At 40.4% G+C, this 15,967-nt stretch overlaps 1 protein-coding gene across 1 annotated transcript in view; it reads right to left on the bottom strand.

Annotated features, from left to right (window-relative positions):
• Positions 1-15,967, bottom strand: part of CSMD1 (CUB and Sushi multiple domains 1) — a 1,024,926-nt gene that overhangs the window by 192,418 nt on the left and 816,541 nt on the right. Inside the window, exon 22 of the mRNA XM_064145849.1 lies at positions 1,236-1,405. Within this exon, the coding sequence (XP_064001919.1) occupies positions 1,236-1,405 (170 nt within the window). The remainder of the gene's footprint in view (positions 1-1,235; positions 1,406-15,967) is intronic.

Below are 15,967 nucleotides of genomic sequence, written 5' to 3'. Positions count from 1 at the left end.
GCTCATAAAGGCAATGGAGCACAGGCAGTGGGCAAACTAGTGTATTTTACCTAAATAAAGACACCTATATACTGAGCTAACCAGACCAACTGGTAGAATTCAGCAGTGCAACCCATATTTCTAAGATAATTATCATTTTAGAAAACAGAAGCATCCTCATACTGGCTTTTGGCTAGCAGATTTTAAATCCAAGTGTCTTTTTAGTGCTATTCAGGCAGTCAATATTACCTCATGTGGTGCTGAAAGACTTCTTTCAGTCTAGGATTATTTCATACAGATCAACTAAAGAAAACATGGACAAGTATGTAAATGGGCTGCCCAGCAAGTTGGTGAAGTCACCATCCCTGGAGGTGTTCAAGAAAAGACTGCATGAAACATTTAGTGCCATGGTCTAGATGACTGGCTAGGGCTGGGTGCTAGGTTGGACTGGATGATGTTGGAGGTCTCTTCCAACCTCATTGATTTTATGATAAAATCTAAGTCCTTGGCATACTTTATCCACTAATATAAGCAAAGCTAATAAGACACAAACATTGTCAGTTTACACTCTGTTCAATTTGCAGCACATTTTCAGTCAAGATTTTGGCCTCTTCTTTTTGGTAGTCTGGGCAAGTTTAGGGATTAGATAAAAGGATTATTACAATGGGAATATGAATAAGGACACCCTGCCATGGGAGTGGAAACAGACTAGATTTTTACAAACTGATTTTATGGAGAAACTATACAGTTAAACCCTCTTCCTCAATAAACAGAAATTGTGCTAAGCCAGTTGCCTCAGAACCAGAGAACAAGCCTTGAAGTACAGACACCACCACAAATTTGCCTTTGCTTTCTTTAAATCCTCAGGGGTGTTGTGCTAACGGATCTATGAAAGAAGTATCTAGCAAAGCATTCTTTTCTGAATAATCACCATGCTACACTTATATTACTACAAACAGAAAATAATATACAAACTTTGGTGTTAAAAAAATCCAGATCCATATTTTAGCTTTTCTTTTTAGATTTTAAGCCATTATAGGCCATAAATATAATTGAACTCTTAGCCACACCTGTAGTTAATCTTTGGTTCTAGTGTACATAATTTAATCTATACAAAGAAAGCAATGCTATTCACATACAATTTATTCATTTTGTGTTAGAAAGTGAAATGAAAACGAAAATAATTAGTGTTAAGAATCATTCATGCAATGTGAATATTAAGCATTGTACTAAGTGATCTTTATTTCCTTTTTTACCTTAACAATATCTCCCTCACGCAGCTGAAAGCTCCTGGCTCTAAGACGGATCCCTTTTCCAGCCTCTGTTTCAATTTTGTAGATGCATTCGTGGTTGTTGTCATAATTAGATGGAAAATTTGGAGATAGCAATGTTCCTTCATTTCCAGAGACAGTTGCACCACATTCAGCTAAAGAAAATAAAGTAAGGGAAAGAAAAGAAAAAGAAAAGAAAAAGAAAAAGAAAAAGGAGAGGAATAAAACAAAAGTGAATTATCCATTTCAAGAGAACATGGGTTACTTGCACTAACATTTCATCTCTATAAAACCTCTAATACGCTATCCAGGAAAAGCGTGTCAGATTTCACCTGCAAGACCAACTCCTAGACCCCCTACCAAAGCAGCCATCACTTCCATTATACTGAGTGTGTTCATTATGTGCACTTACACAGAGTTCTCTCCGATTCATCACTTGGCCCTCCCAGCAGACTTCACCTACAGTGCAGGTTAGCTACATTGCATAAAAGTTGGCTTTCTTAAAACAGAGTTTTTTTGCCAGTAACTTTTCGAGCAAACTTAAATTTCACCTACTTTCCTGTTCAGCTTTACAAATAATGGTCAGAAAAAGTAGACAATGAATTGTGGTAAAAGGATCAGTCAATAAATCAAGAACATTCACAGAATCAACCAGGTTGGAAGAGACTTCCTGTTGTGGTAGCCTTGATAGGCCCAATAGGCCCAAAATAGGCTCGTACATGTCCTGCCTTGCCTAGCCATGTTTTGCTGCTCCACCAGAGAGGCAAGCACAGGAAAGAGACACAAAACCTGAAGCCAGAGAGTCTGGCCTGCCCAGGGCCCTCTGGTAAACAAGGTACACACACTTGGCTTGTGCCTGCCTAGTGCAAGGCCTGTGCTGTTCCCAAATTAGGGAAAAGTGAGCCCATGGCTCTGCCCAATACAGTAAGGTTTGGCCAACTGCCATCCTGATTGGCTCTTCTGGTGTCCAAAGGGTAATTAGCCTCGGCCCACACTGATAAAAGGAGATATGCAGGTGAACAACCTGCTTCTGCTTCCCTGCTCTGTGCCTCCTCTCTCTGCTGTGCCCAGCCCTGCTGCTATTGCACACTGCCTTAGTGCTGCCTGCTAAACTCCACTGCCGCCAGTTACCAGGAGCAGAGCCTGGATGCCTGCAGGCGATCGGCCTGTGTGGCCAGTGTGACATCGTGCTGAGACTGCACCACATCTGCCTCTGCACCTGAAGGTGCTGCCTAGAATCCCTGGTCCAGAAGAAGCCAGGAGACAGGGGCAGAGATTGTCTGCGTCCTGTCCCCAGGAGCCAGGAAGATTCGAGCCTCAACGCCCAACAGGACAGAGTCCCCTGAAAGCATCTGGGCACTGTCTGGGCTGTGGCTAGTCCCCATGAGTGGGTAACAATAATAATAATTATCTGTGAGTAAAGGTTTAAATGCCTCTTTGTAATTGTCTACTGCCTTCTGCCAGAGAGCAGGAAGAGCTTGAGCCCAGCTACTGGGCAAGCAGCGTTTCACCATGAGAATAGTCTCTCCCAGTTCAACTAATGTTTCTGTATTTTGCTGGTTGTCACTAGCTGTAGATATTATCCACAGAATGTTTCCATGACTGTGTAAGAACTGAAATATTATTAAAATTAGTGGTCAAGGGCAGGGAGAGTTCTGAATAGCGAAATTAATAAACAATATTAGTTTAGGAAAACATCATCTCACATCAATTAATTTCTCCTCCCCAACACCTCCAAGCTCATCCAAGTCCAACCTATTCCTCAGCCTTAGCCAAGCAACTAGACCATGGCACTCAGTGCCTCATCCAGGCTTTTCTTGAACACTTCCAGGGACAGCGACTCCACCACCTCCCTGGGCAGCCCATTCATTTTTTTCCTTAACATAAATAAACCCCAAAATCTAAAAAACCAAACCAATATTTGCTGACATAGAATCATAAAATCAACCAGGCTGGAAGAGACCTCCAAGGACATCAACCAGGGTCAAGAAGACAGCTCCCTTCTTTTCCAGGTAACGAGCAGATAAATATTCTTTTCAGTAATCTTTAGTAAGAGCCTAATGAAGCTTTCAGGAGTTGACATTTTTGTCATTACTTCTGAATAAAGAAATAATGAAATGTAGGAAGAGTAGTATGTTCCAGCCCATGGGCTCAGTTTGAGGTCTCCATAGAGACTCCTGAAGTTATTCCAAATGTGCAATATAAATTTCAATACATAGTGAAAACATCCAGGAAATACTTAGATGTGCTTTTCAAATACATATTCAAAACGCTTAAAAATGAGCTAAAAGCCATCTTATAAAAGCCTACAGTAACATACTGATATTAATTCATGTGTTCAGGTAGGTGAGATCATTTGTATCTTGTTCACTCTGAAGACACACTACATTAAGTACAGATTTCCATCTAAACATCATTCACAATTCATTGAGAGTTAGATGAAAAACTGTTCTAACCATTAAAAAAATAGCAATAAATTAATGCGTAATTGCAAACCAAGATCTATTTTATCAATGATGTGACAGGCTTTAAAAAACCCAACAGTTCTCTTTTTTTAAGTGTTAAACAGATTTTTACTGTTCATGGGACTTAAAAATACTAATTTCTGGAAGCTGTGTGGGATTTGGAATTTTAGTTAAAACTCAGTATTGTTCAGCAAGTAAAAAGAATAATTTTGAAAATACAGTGTAAAGATAGACCTACAAATAATTCATGTAAGCATATTAATGGACAAATGTATATTTCATATTTTCAAATTACAAATGCATAGTTCATATTTACGAATTGCAAATCTATATATTTCATATTTACAACTTACAAATGTGTATTTCATATATACAAGTTAACAGTCTTTGAAAAATTACATTTCCATTTCTAGGGCCATGACAGGCATCATCAACTGTAAGTTCTTATTGATTTTTAAAAACCTAGAAACAGTGCAATTTTCTGGTTTACATTTCCTGCCTTCAATTAAACGTAAGGAAAAAAAGGAGAAAGGAGGAGGAGACAGAAACTGATGGAGGCAAAAGGGGAAGATAGGATGAAATATGAGAAGAAAGGGGAAAATGAGACAGATGCTGTCTCATTTGGAGTCTTATTTCTACTCTACATTTTGGATGCACTTAGGCAAACTCAAGAGGGAATTCAATAAGCTGACTCAGGACATGTGATTTAGCACATACGTTAGAGTTCACTTCCTATTTTAAAGCAGAGCTTTATGTTCTCCCCTCCCTTAGCTTACTTGGGCTTTGAGCTGCATTGTAGTTAATAGGCAGAGGAGCATTGTGGAGTAAGAACCCCAGTTACCAACAAACAGCTGAACCTTTAGCTTGTTCGTAAGTGTGGGATACATCAGGTACTTCTAACATGCTTAAAGATACAGCACTTAAAAACATTTAGACAAAATAAAGTATCAGACTGACGAAATCTAGGGGGTTTTGATGCTTCTTTGGTAAAAAATCTGTCAATTATGTAATACATATTACATATAGTTACACATACGTATTTATATATATATGTGTGCATGTACATATGTAGCTGTTTCTGTCTTTGATTTTTAGCAAGAGATGGAGATAAGTAAGATTATAAAACGCAGTTTAAAGGAAGGCAAACATTACTGGCAGATATGTTTAGACTCATACTATTTGAGATCTTTCTGTATTTACACCAGTACTCTACAGACGCCTTCCACAAGTATTTGCCAAAGTAAAGATCCATGCAAAAAAAGCAAATCTGTTTTCCCTTAGGCTGCATTGGTATCTGACTATCTACCTCCTCTAAAAAAATATATCAAACCAGTGGAAAATATTGAAGTAAAATGCTGAACAGGAAAAAAAAACAAACACAAAACAAAGCAAAGGACAACCAAAACAACAACAAAACCTACCACGTTGTGGAAGCAAAGTTTTTTTCTCCTCACAGAATGTTTATACAGTATTCTTCACTTTGCTTCAGCGACTGACTGTACACCAGTCAGATACATGCAGTGATAGAATAAAGTGTATGGTGACATTTTCCTAATGCAGAATTGTGAGAGTCTAAATCTTCTCTCTTGATCATCAACAAAGACAAAATTGCCTTTGGTAACCTCCGGGACTCAGATTATTTGCTTGGCCAAAAGCTCAGGGATGCAAATCAACAGACAACGCCTTTGAAACTCCTGGACCTCAGCCTGGCTGGAATGCCCGGGATGCATACATCTTGTCTCAGTTACCCCGAAGAGAAAAGGCTTCTGTGTATTCAGGGTACAGACAGGTACAGCCAGGCAGGGGGCAGAGGCCCTCTCCCCGGTGGTGCCAGACCCCTGCGAATGCATGAGAATACACAGGAAGAGTTCTTGGGGAGCTGCAGCTGGACACCGAGCAGGAAAACTGTATGAAAGGCAGGAGGAATGCCTGCCAAGGATGGCACTCCCAGCAGACCACCAGGTGTGCACTTCTACCAGACCACCAAGGGCAGACCTCCACCAGAGCTGCACCACCACCAGAAGAACCCCTGACAAACTCCACAGTAGATCATCCCTGAGCCACATACCCGTCTCTTTCTCTCCCCCCCATCTGCGACTGAAGGTAATAAGATCCCAGCTCTTTTCCTTCCCTGCTTCTCCTCTTCTTCTCCATCATTCTCTTAATCTCTCTCCCTCCCCCTTCGCCCTCTCTCTCTCTCTGTTATGTCCAACTGTATCCTTTAATAAATAGTTTCGTGGTGATCTCTGGTCTCATTTGCACCTTAATTGCACAACATGGAAATCCATCAGAACAGATCTTGCTCCTCTGGACAGAGATATTGTTCATCTCTGTTCTCTGGACCTTGACAAGAATTGACCAAATTTCCTGTTCAGGTAAATCTACGTTCCTAAATTTCAAACCACGGCAATTTAAGTCTGCATGTAAAAGTGTTAACACATAAGATTATATATAACAAGGGTTACAAACTGCAATTACTTTTACTACCCATTGAAGTATACTACATTCTTCAAGAATTAGATATACTTCCTGCCATAAACAAGAAGTTATTTGCTAAAATTCAATTACAGTGCAAAATTCTTCCAAAATTGGTATTAGCACAGCTCCAACCCGTTCTATACAATCGCTTTCTCCTTTCAGTGCACATTGAACTCACAAACACCTCACAAATATTTGACAGCCATGCAGTTTCATCAGACCTTATCATTCCCTTTGTGACAAAGGCTTACTCATGTCCTTTGATCAAGTTTCCTAGCTCATTCCATGTCTTTCAGTAAATCACTGACACAGCCCCCTGAAAAGGATTTCTAAAGGAAAGTAAGCCCTCCTTTGCCAGGAAAAGCACACAAAACATGGCACAGTTCATGCTCAGGTTTCCTTGCCACTTTTTACTAATGCTATGATACAAAGTTAAGGCCATGCATAATTGGTTCTTCAGATTTATGGTCCGGAGACTTTCTCTTCAGGGAAACATTGTCCCCCCCGTTCATGGAAAGACTGCTCTCTCTCCAGACCAGCAAAGTTGGTGGCTATCTGGTGATTTAACACCTGAAATCTCTTTTATTTGTGATCATTACCCTTGTATGCAAAGGACCTTATGCCCTAAGGATTTCAGCTGAGTATTTTTCTAACTTCCTGAACCCTGCAACTCAGAAATGCATGAGCTCCTTACACTTGGGGAGCGGTCACAAACAGTGATGCCGATTCTGGTCTAATCAGCGGGAAAACCTTATGCAGTTAAAGGCTAAAACATAGACATTGGACACAGAATCATAGAATCAACCAGGTTGGAAGAGGCCTTCAAGATCATCCAGTCCAACCTATCCCCCAGCCCTATCAAATCAACTAGACCATGGCACTAAGTGCCTCACACTGCACATAAAAAACATTTTCAGGATGAACTCCTCCAGCTCAAGTCTTTAAAGAAAAATAACATATTTCACAATGCTGTTTGTCAGATTTTGTCATATCCTTAGACAAGTAGAATAGTATTCATCTAGGTAACTTAAAATCTGCATATAATAGACAAAAAAAAAAATGCTATAAAAACATGTAGCACTGAAAAAATGCATTATGATGTAACACAGATCCCTTCCTAATTAGCAGTCCTCCTTTTCCTTTGTTCCTATAGCAGTCTAAGATTTTCCAACACGCAAATAGAAGTGATTCAGAATTTCCAGGTTTTTATCTAGCCAGCAATAAAGACCTTCATTAAGAACACAGCCTTATGTATGCAGCAAAACTCCAGTGTAACTGAGCTTGCAATGCACAGTAAGTTCATGTAAATAATTTAAATTGAAGAAGTGCTCATAGCGCTACAGATGTTTGTGCTTTCAATTTTAAATGGATAACTATCTAAAATCTCAGGTCTCACACTCTTTCTACATAGTTTGACTATCAATGCTTGAAAAAGTTACTATCCTCACATCTAAATGGCTTGCCAGGTAGCTTAAACTAGCATGCATGTAACAAATTTTGTTCTGTAAATGTAAGATACTTACATGGTTTCAATTCAGATTCTTCACTTCTCAAATATGCCAAACCACATAATTCAAAAACTATGCCCTTTAATTTCACTTTCTTTTAAAATATTTCTAAAAAATCGGTATGGTACTGGTTCTATGTTTGAAAAGGTGGAAAGCAGACAAAAGCAGATTAATCTAATTCTCTACCACAACTTTTGGATACTGTGTGCCTTTAAAAGTTACATTAATTTATTTATGCATTATAAAAGTATGCACCTTAAAAGATTTGCTCTAATGGAATGTTTACCACTTAGAGAAGGAACGATATGCTTTCGTAGAATAGAATCTACCAGGTTGGAAGAGACCTCCAAGATCAGCCAGTCCAACCTAGCACCCAGCCCTAGACAGGCAACTAGACCAGGGCACCAAGTGCCTCATCCAGGCTTTTCTTGAACACTTCCAGGGACAGCAACTCCACCACCTCCCTGGGCAGCCCATTCCAATGCCAATCACTCTCTCTGCCAACAACTTCCTCCTAACATCCAGCCTAGACTTCCCCCAGCAGAACTTGAAACTTTGTCCCCTTGTTCTGTTGCTGGTTGCCTGGCAGAAGAGAACAACCCCCACCTGTCTACAACCTCCCTTCAGGCAGTTGTAGATAGCAACGAGGTCACCCCTGAGCCTCCTCTTCTCTAGGCTGCACACCCCCAGCTCCCTCAGCCTCTCCTCATAGGGTTTGTGTTCCAGGCGTTTCACCAGCCTTGGGGCCCTTCTCTGGACACATCCCAGCACCTCAACATCTCTCCTGAATTGAGGAGCCCAGAACTGGACACAGCACTCAAGTTGTGGCCTGACCAATGCTGAGTACAGGGGAATAATAACCTCCCTTGTCCTACTGGCCACACTGTTCCTGATCAGGCCATTGGCTGTCTTGGCCACCTGGGCACACTGCTGGCTCATCTTCAGCCTACTCTCTACCAGTACCCCCAGGTCCCTTTCTTCCCGGCTGCTCTCCAGCCACTCTGTCCCCATCCTGTAGCACTGCTTTCACTTTTACTTTCACTAGTTGGAGCTGTCTGTTACAACCTTGCTGAGGACTGCAACATACAAGAAAATGCTGCTTTATCAAACTCTTCCTTTATTCCCTTTCAGAGGGAGCAATCTGTCTGCAACAGATACTTGACCCCATTCTTTTGCTTAATAAAAATCACTTAAATTCTATTTACATAAGTAGCTTTTTTCATCATTCTTTCATTGTCTCACTTGAAATTGGATAAAAGAAAACTGTAGAGGACAGATCTTTTGAAGATGATAAAAAACTTCCTGAATATGAACATAAACTGTGTAAAATAAACAGAATTCAGAGATTCTTTAAATACTTTGAAATACAGTTCATGTAAAAATGTAATGATAACTTTGTTTAATGGAATTTTTTGCCTCTTTTCCCCTATACGTCTTGTTAAAAGGTTTGACAGCATTTTAAGCAGACCTCCAAAGCAGAGATCAAACACAAGTAGTACAGCATCAGTTTAAAGACTTCTTTGCCACAAAGTGCTCTGCTGAGTGCAGAAAACCTGTGCTTTGTTTTAAAAATTATGCAGCAGTTCATACAATGTGAGAAGAAGGTGACAGTTCTTTCTGTTTCTGTTAAACTATATCACTACCTCGTAAACCAGCCACACAACAGCAAACCAAGAGCAAAGAGCTTCAAGGATAAAGCTGAGACAAACATCATATGCTCTGTCTTCACTTAACAGCAACAACTTAAGCTGACAAACTGACAGAAAATGAGGGTTCAACGAAACAAGGATTAAAATCCCACATTTTTATTACATATATATGTATTTGTAAGTTATAAAAAATAGAAATTACTTAAAAATCTAGTATATCACTTCATTAAATACACTGCATGAAGTATATACCAGCCTTGTGACAGAAAACCTGACAAAGTGGCGGGCATGTGGCCACGCAGAGCGTGCCGGCTCGGCTCAGCAGAACCCGTGGCTGGCGGGGCATGAGCGGGCACAAAACTCTAACCTGCAGCAGTGGACAGACCCAGCTCGCCCTCTATTCTTAACAGCTCTAAATCTACAGCTGTAAAAACAATGCATTTTTATTTATCCCCATAAAATCTCTTTTGCAGGATTGCAGCTCTGGGAGCTCAATAAAAGGCGGCGCAGGGTGCTGAGCACCGGGCAGCATATGCCTGCCTCTCTGAGCTGCAGGACCGGGAACTTTGACCCGGGCTAGCTCTAATATTCACACTAGATTCCCTGACCTGCAATGCAAATAAACCAGTCAGCCCCTTACAGTTCACCTCCGACCTTTCTAGCTCCTTTTTCCAAATGAATAATTCTCTCCTTATAGTGCTGAATTTGTTCCTTGCACTTAGGAAATTCCTTTGGTGCCTAAATAAGGCATGATCCCACAACTCCAGCTGGATCGCAGGAAGCCTTGAGCAACTTCTTGGCAATTTTTCCTGAACATTTCCCATTTTGTTCAGCCCATGCCAAGTCTGACACTGCTAATTCACAATCTGTTTTGTGCAATACTTCTGCAAGTGAAAATCCTCTCTGTGGCCCCATATTGTATTGGGAACCAATAATACGTTATGAATTATGAATATTAATTTATGTATAAATATTCACTTCTTAATATTCAAAAATCTATAAAATTCCCTGAGATTCTTGGGATTTTCAGTCAACAAGAAGTAGTTGCACAGAATTAAACAGTTTAAACAGTCAGAACTTAGAAAATAGGAACACGAGAACAGGAAAAATTCTAACTATGCTTATGGAGTCTTGGCATTTACTCCAGCATATGTACTCATGATGCTTTTTGGTCTCTGAGTAAGTCTCCTGTATCAAAGATGCTTTCAAACTTGTGATAATGATCCCAGAGTAAAGTACAAAATATTCCAGGCAGAGGGAGAAGAGATGCTGCTGAGCTGCTAGTGCTAGCTGCATACACATGGATGCATTTCCTCCCAGTGAATGAGCTGCGCATGGCAGAAAGGCAGAGAGGCTCAGTGTAGAAAGGCTGAAAGCAGAAAGGCACTGGTTTCTAAATCACCCCCTTTAAATACTTCAGTCTGAAAATCAAACTGGCCAACAGGCACTAGCATTCAAAGCTTCATGTATCCTTCGACTACACGGCCATGCTGAAGGGAAGCACAAGACACCTGACACATGGTGCTAAGCCCCTAGCCCTCAAGGCTTTGCTCATCTGACTCAGCTTCCCAGACCTGCAACAGGAGGAGGAGAGCAAGGGCTAAACCAGCCTGGCAGGATTTATGCCCTACCAGGACAAACCTACAACAATTTAAATATGACAGCACTTACAGTTCTGAAATGAAGTAGATCCTGGACACAAGCACATTCTTATTACTGTCTGAAATTTCAGAGAATCATCTACTGCTGTTATGTAAGATTTCTTGTTCATGAGCCGCTCTTAAATGAGAGCTCTCTCTGCCTAAACACCAGCTAAAAATAAACACAGAAGTGAACTAAAATTCCAATATTATGCCATAGAGAATTTAAAGAAAACAACGGACACCTGATCACAAGGGTCTCACAGAAATCTCCACTTCTATTCAGGTTAACAAGGTTCCCACCTCTGTTTCAATCTCAATGGAAATTAACTCAATGCCATAACATGACAAAGTGCATTAATTATAATTGATGATTTTGCAACGAATACTAACGAAACTACTAAAAAGATGATGCTTATTAAAGACTCTCAGCAATTTATTGTAGCACTTTACCATTAATTATTCATGTAGTATTTATTATAACAACTGAGTATGATAAATTAATGTGATATTAATGTGAATACCAGTGAACAATAACTCAGTGAAGTTTTTACTCAAATAATGTGTAAATGCTCCATTAAAAATCAAGTGCCATGTAAAATTTAATAAGGGAGCAGCAGCACTAAAATATGAAATGAAAACATTAAGCAGCGGTTTCTTTTCGGCTTCATCGCTTACATTTTTTACAGTTGGCTTTAGGAGCACTCCAAGCAGATGAAACAACTAATGGGGAACAGCAAAGTAATGCAGGTTCAAAACCTAACCAAACAAACTAAAAAAAACCCCAAACTAGCCCCCAAAACTAAGTTAGTTGTATCACTGCCTTATGCCTGAACTCCATGCAAGGCCAGCATGAACTGAATGTAGTATGCACTATATTTTCATGATATAGCCTTATGAGAAGAGACAGAGGGAGATAGTTCTCTTCAGTTTGGAGGAGACTGAGGGGTGACCTCATTAATGTTTGTAAATATGTAAAGGGTGAGTGCCAAGAGAATGGGGTCAGGCTCTTCTCAGTGGTGCCCAATGACAGGAGGCAATGAATGGCTGTTGAGGCAGTTCCATCAAAACATAAGGAAACATTTTTTCACTGTGATGGTGATGGGACACTGCAACAGGCTGCCCAGGGATATTGTGGAGTCTTCTTTGGAGCTATTCAAGACCTGCCTGGAACACTCACTCATGTGTGATCCGATATAGGTGATCCTGCTCTGGCAGGGGGGTTGGACTAGATGATCTTTGGTGGTCCCTTCCAGCCCCTAACATTTTGTGATCCTAAGTAAAATTTATCACACCTTCTTAAGGAAAGTGTGAACAGGGAAAATCCTGACAAAATAAACACAAGCAGCATGTAAATCAGATAACAGAATAAAAATCTAAGCTAAGACAATCTCAGAAAGGAGAGATAAAGAACTAACCCAAACTTTCCTTTCCATTAACATGAGATGTCTCAATTCCTAAGTCCTGAAAGAGGTTATCAGAGCATTTAGTTGCACAACCTTCTGAATAGGGGAAAACAAGCACTTCATATAACTAGCATAGCTCTTCAGTCACACTGGTGAGTAGAAGAGCTGGATAAAAACCACTCAGCCAAAATATTAGAGAGCTAAAAGAAAATCACTGTATTATAATCTTACCATTGTTTCAAATTTGCAATTAATGTCATAGAATATGATGTTAAACTAAATGCATTAATACTTCCTTACATTTTTTTTATTCCAGCATCATATAAACAGACATTTATTGTACTGTACCTCTGAGAGATCAAAAAAATCCAAGAGGGTGAAGCAACAACTTCTGAAATGTCTTTTAAAAGAGAAGGTCTCATCTCCTCCCCCCAACTAGGGATGCAAGAACTGCTTCCACCCAGCCCTGCAGGCTTGAAGGGGTGACAGCAAAAGGTGTCTTTCTGCACATGTGCCAACCCATGTGGAAGCCTGTGCTGGAATCTGGCTGGTGGTTGGCTGCGTTTTCATGCCCAGTAAAAAATGGTAAATGGACATTTTGTCCAGAAAAGCATAAATAGGGTAAGGGAGAAGGCAAAGAGGTTCCATCTTGAAAGATTTCATAGAATCAACCAGGTTGGAAGAGACCTCCAAGATCAGCCAGTCCAACCTAGCACCCAGTCCTATCCAGTCAACTAGACCATGGCACCAAGTGCCTCATCCAGGCTTTTCTTGAACACTTCCAGGGACAGTGCCTCCACCGCCTCCCTGGGCAGCCCATTCCAATGGGAAATCACTCTCTCTGGGAACAACTTCCTCCTAACATCCAGCCTATACTTCCCCCAGCACAACTTGAGACTGTGTCCCCTTGTTCTCTTGCTGGTTGCCTGGGAGAAGAGACCAACCTCCACCTGGCTACAACCTCCCTTCAGGGAGCTTAAGACAGCAGTGAGGTCACCCCTGAAGCCGCCTCTTCTCCAGGCTAAACAACTCCAGCTCCCTCAGCCTCTCCTCACAGGGCTGTGTTCCTGGCTTAAAAGAGCTCTTGCTTTGATGGAGCGCCTGACAGGACAGGTTCCTGCCATGACAGAATTCCTGTTTTGGACCATCCTTACTTTTGGACAGCTCCTACCTTTTTGCATGGCTCTTGGTTTTACAGCATTCCTCCTTTTAGATGGCTCTCCCCACTTTTACACCATTGTACTCGAACTTGCAGGCTTGGCAAGCCATATGACAGAGTTGACAGCGGCACCTGGACCTGGCTACTCTCAGACCATATCAGCAGCCGACTTCTTGGCTGCTATTCTGAGCTGGGAAGATGCTAGTAGTTTGGCTCTCTCCTGCCACTGCTGAGGCAGCATCATTCCATGATCATCCACTAGTGGAAGAGTACCCAGAAAAGATTCAGGTGTACATGAGACACACGTGTTTAAAACGGCAATCTTAACTCCCTGCTTTCTCTCAGCCTCCACTTAGCGACCCATCTCTGGTAATGCAGATACTCACCAGGTACCTTTTTTCATATCACATTCCTGCTTTTGCACATACTGGACTTCCCACCTAGTCTGAGAAATCACTTACCAATAGTATTAAAAAAAAAAAAAAAAGGAGCAAAACAGCAAAGTTAACTTCTCTTAGTGCTGACAGCTGCCTTTGGAACAGGCTGCATAGGTAAGTGGTTGATTCACCATTCCTGGAGGTATTTAAAAATGGGTAGATGTGACACTTAGTGACATGGTTTAGTGGTAGACTTGGCAGTAACAGAATAAATAGTTAGACTTGAAGTTGGACTTGACCTTAAAGGTCTTTTCAAATGATTTCTATTTTCTATTTCTATTTCATTTCCTACATCATTTTATGACAAAGCCATACAAGTGTGCAGAAGGGTATATGAAATTTATGAGGTCAAGGATAGCATTCTGCAGTGTAGCATGACAGTGAAATTTTTGGAGTATGGCACTGAGATAGCAGTTGTGCAGAGGGAGCAATTTCTGGATCTGTGTGCTCATAGTGTTGGTTCATTGAGTTGTTACATTCCATTTAAAAAGAAAAACAATTACAGCAATGCTGCTTCTCTTAACGGTGAGTCATCTAATTCCTTTTAAAAAAGTGGCACAAACTCAACAGAGTAGTAGAAAGCTCCTGATGAGCCTGACTTAAACTGGAAGATATAAATCTATGATTTAAAGCATAGTCCTGATTTGTCAGATGAGATCTAGGAAATCTGCCCTTAGTAACAGACAAATTGTGTGGTTTCTTTTCAGAACAGAACCTGATTACAACAGACTCTGAGGTGGATATTAGCCTAAGGATCAGGGAATTCAACAGACGAAGGAGTTGTTCCACATAATTTATGGACTACAGTATTCACTAAGCTTCTCAGATACACAGAGTTTTAGGGACGTGCAGAACTGCATGACAACCTAGAGGCTTTATTCTTGGATCTGTACTCTAGAGAGACCAACTCACTAAAAGCCAAGCTTTGTCCTCAGGAAAAAGTAGCCAGCTGTGAAATGTAAATTGAACTGTAATAGAACTGTCTAATTATAGGTAGAGAAAAAAGAGCTATTGCTGGAAGGAAAAAGTGACTATAATATGTATCCACATTCAGGGGCAATTTTGTTCACACAGCCATGAAGTAAGTATAAATTTGCCACTATGTAAAAGTAAGCAACACAATGAGAATAAATTATATATGTGAAAGTAGTGTCAGCAACCCATCATAACTACAATTAGCAATTAAATGCATGGCTTTGAAAAATAGCAGGGGTTTTTCCCCTGGAAAACACTATAATAATAATTGAAGTAATAACAGCAAAACAATGAATGTTGTCAAAGAATGAAGGGGAATCTTTTTTTCAGTTTTCAAATCTCAGCTAGACAAAAGATAATCAGAAGAAGCCTGTCTGTACCCCAGTAGCTTGTGTTTTACCCAACAAACTCAAATTCAGTAATTTTAAATGATAATTAGATTATTCAGAATTAAATTTGGGAAATTAAACCTATAACACACAGACAAACATGCCAATTACAGTAATGTGCCAGATGATAATGTTAACAACCTGGCAGGCCTCAAGCTGTTTTGGAACAGTAAAAACCAGATGTCTATATCACCACCCTCCAATCTAAAGATATGGGTTATTTTAGTGACATCTCTTCCTCAAGAAGCTGTGCACATTTATTTTCCAGGTAGCCCCGTGCCAGGATTGCTAGGAGGGCGTTTTTACCTTGACATTATTTATAGATGTGCCCTTAATTCCATTAACTCTGTGCATCACACAATAGAGCACAGCAGACTGCTACTCTAAGTTCCCCTCAGTTTTGCATTCCTCTTAATTACACCAAATTTGGAGGGGAGGAAAAAAAAAAGGACACTATGAATGCACGTTTAGACATTACATCTCAAAGAATAATTACACTAAAGTAGCCAGTCACCTTTTTTTTCCCCCTTCCTTTTCCTAGAAGACTACCTCCTTTAAACTGCCGGTAACAGTGGGCTACCTGCTGAAGTAACACCAGCTAGGTAGAGTTT

The sequence above is a fragment of the Pogoniulus pusillus genome, chromosome 7 (assembly GCF_015220805.1).
Source record: "Pogoniulus pusillus isolate bPogPus1 chromosome 7, bPogPus1.pri, whole genome shotgun sequence".
Lineage (NCBI taxonomy): Eukaryota > Metazoa > Chordata > Aves > Piciformes > Lybiidae > Pogoniulus > Pogoniulus pusillus.
This window is presented reverse-complemented; position numbering and strand designations above follow the sequence as displayed.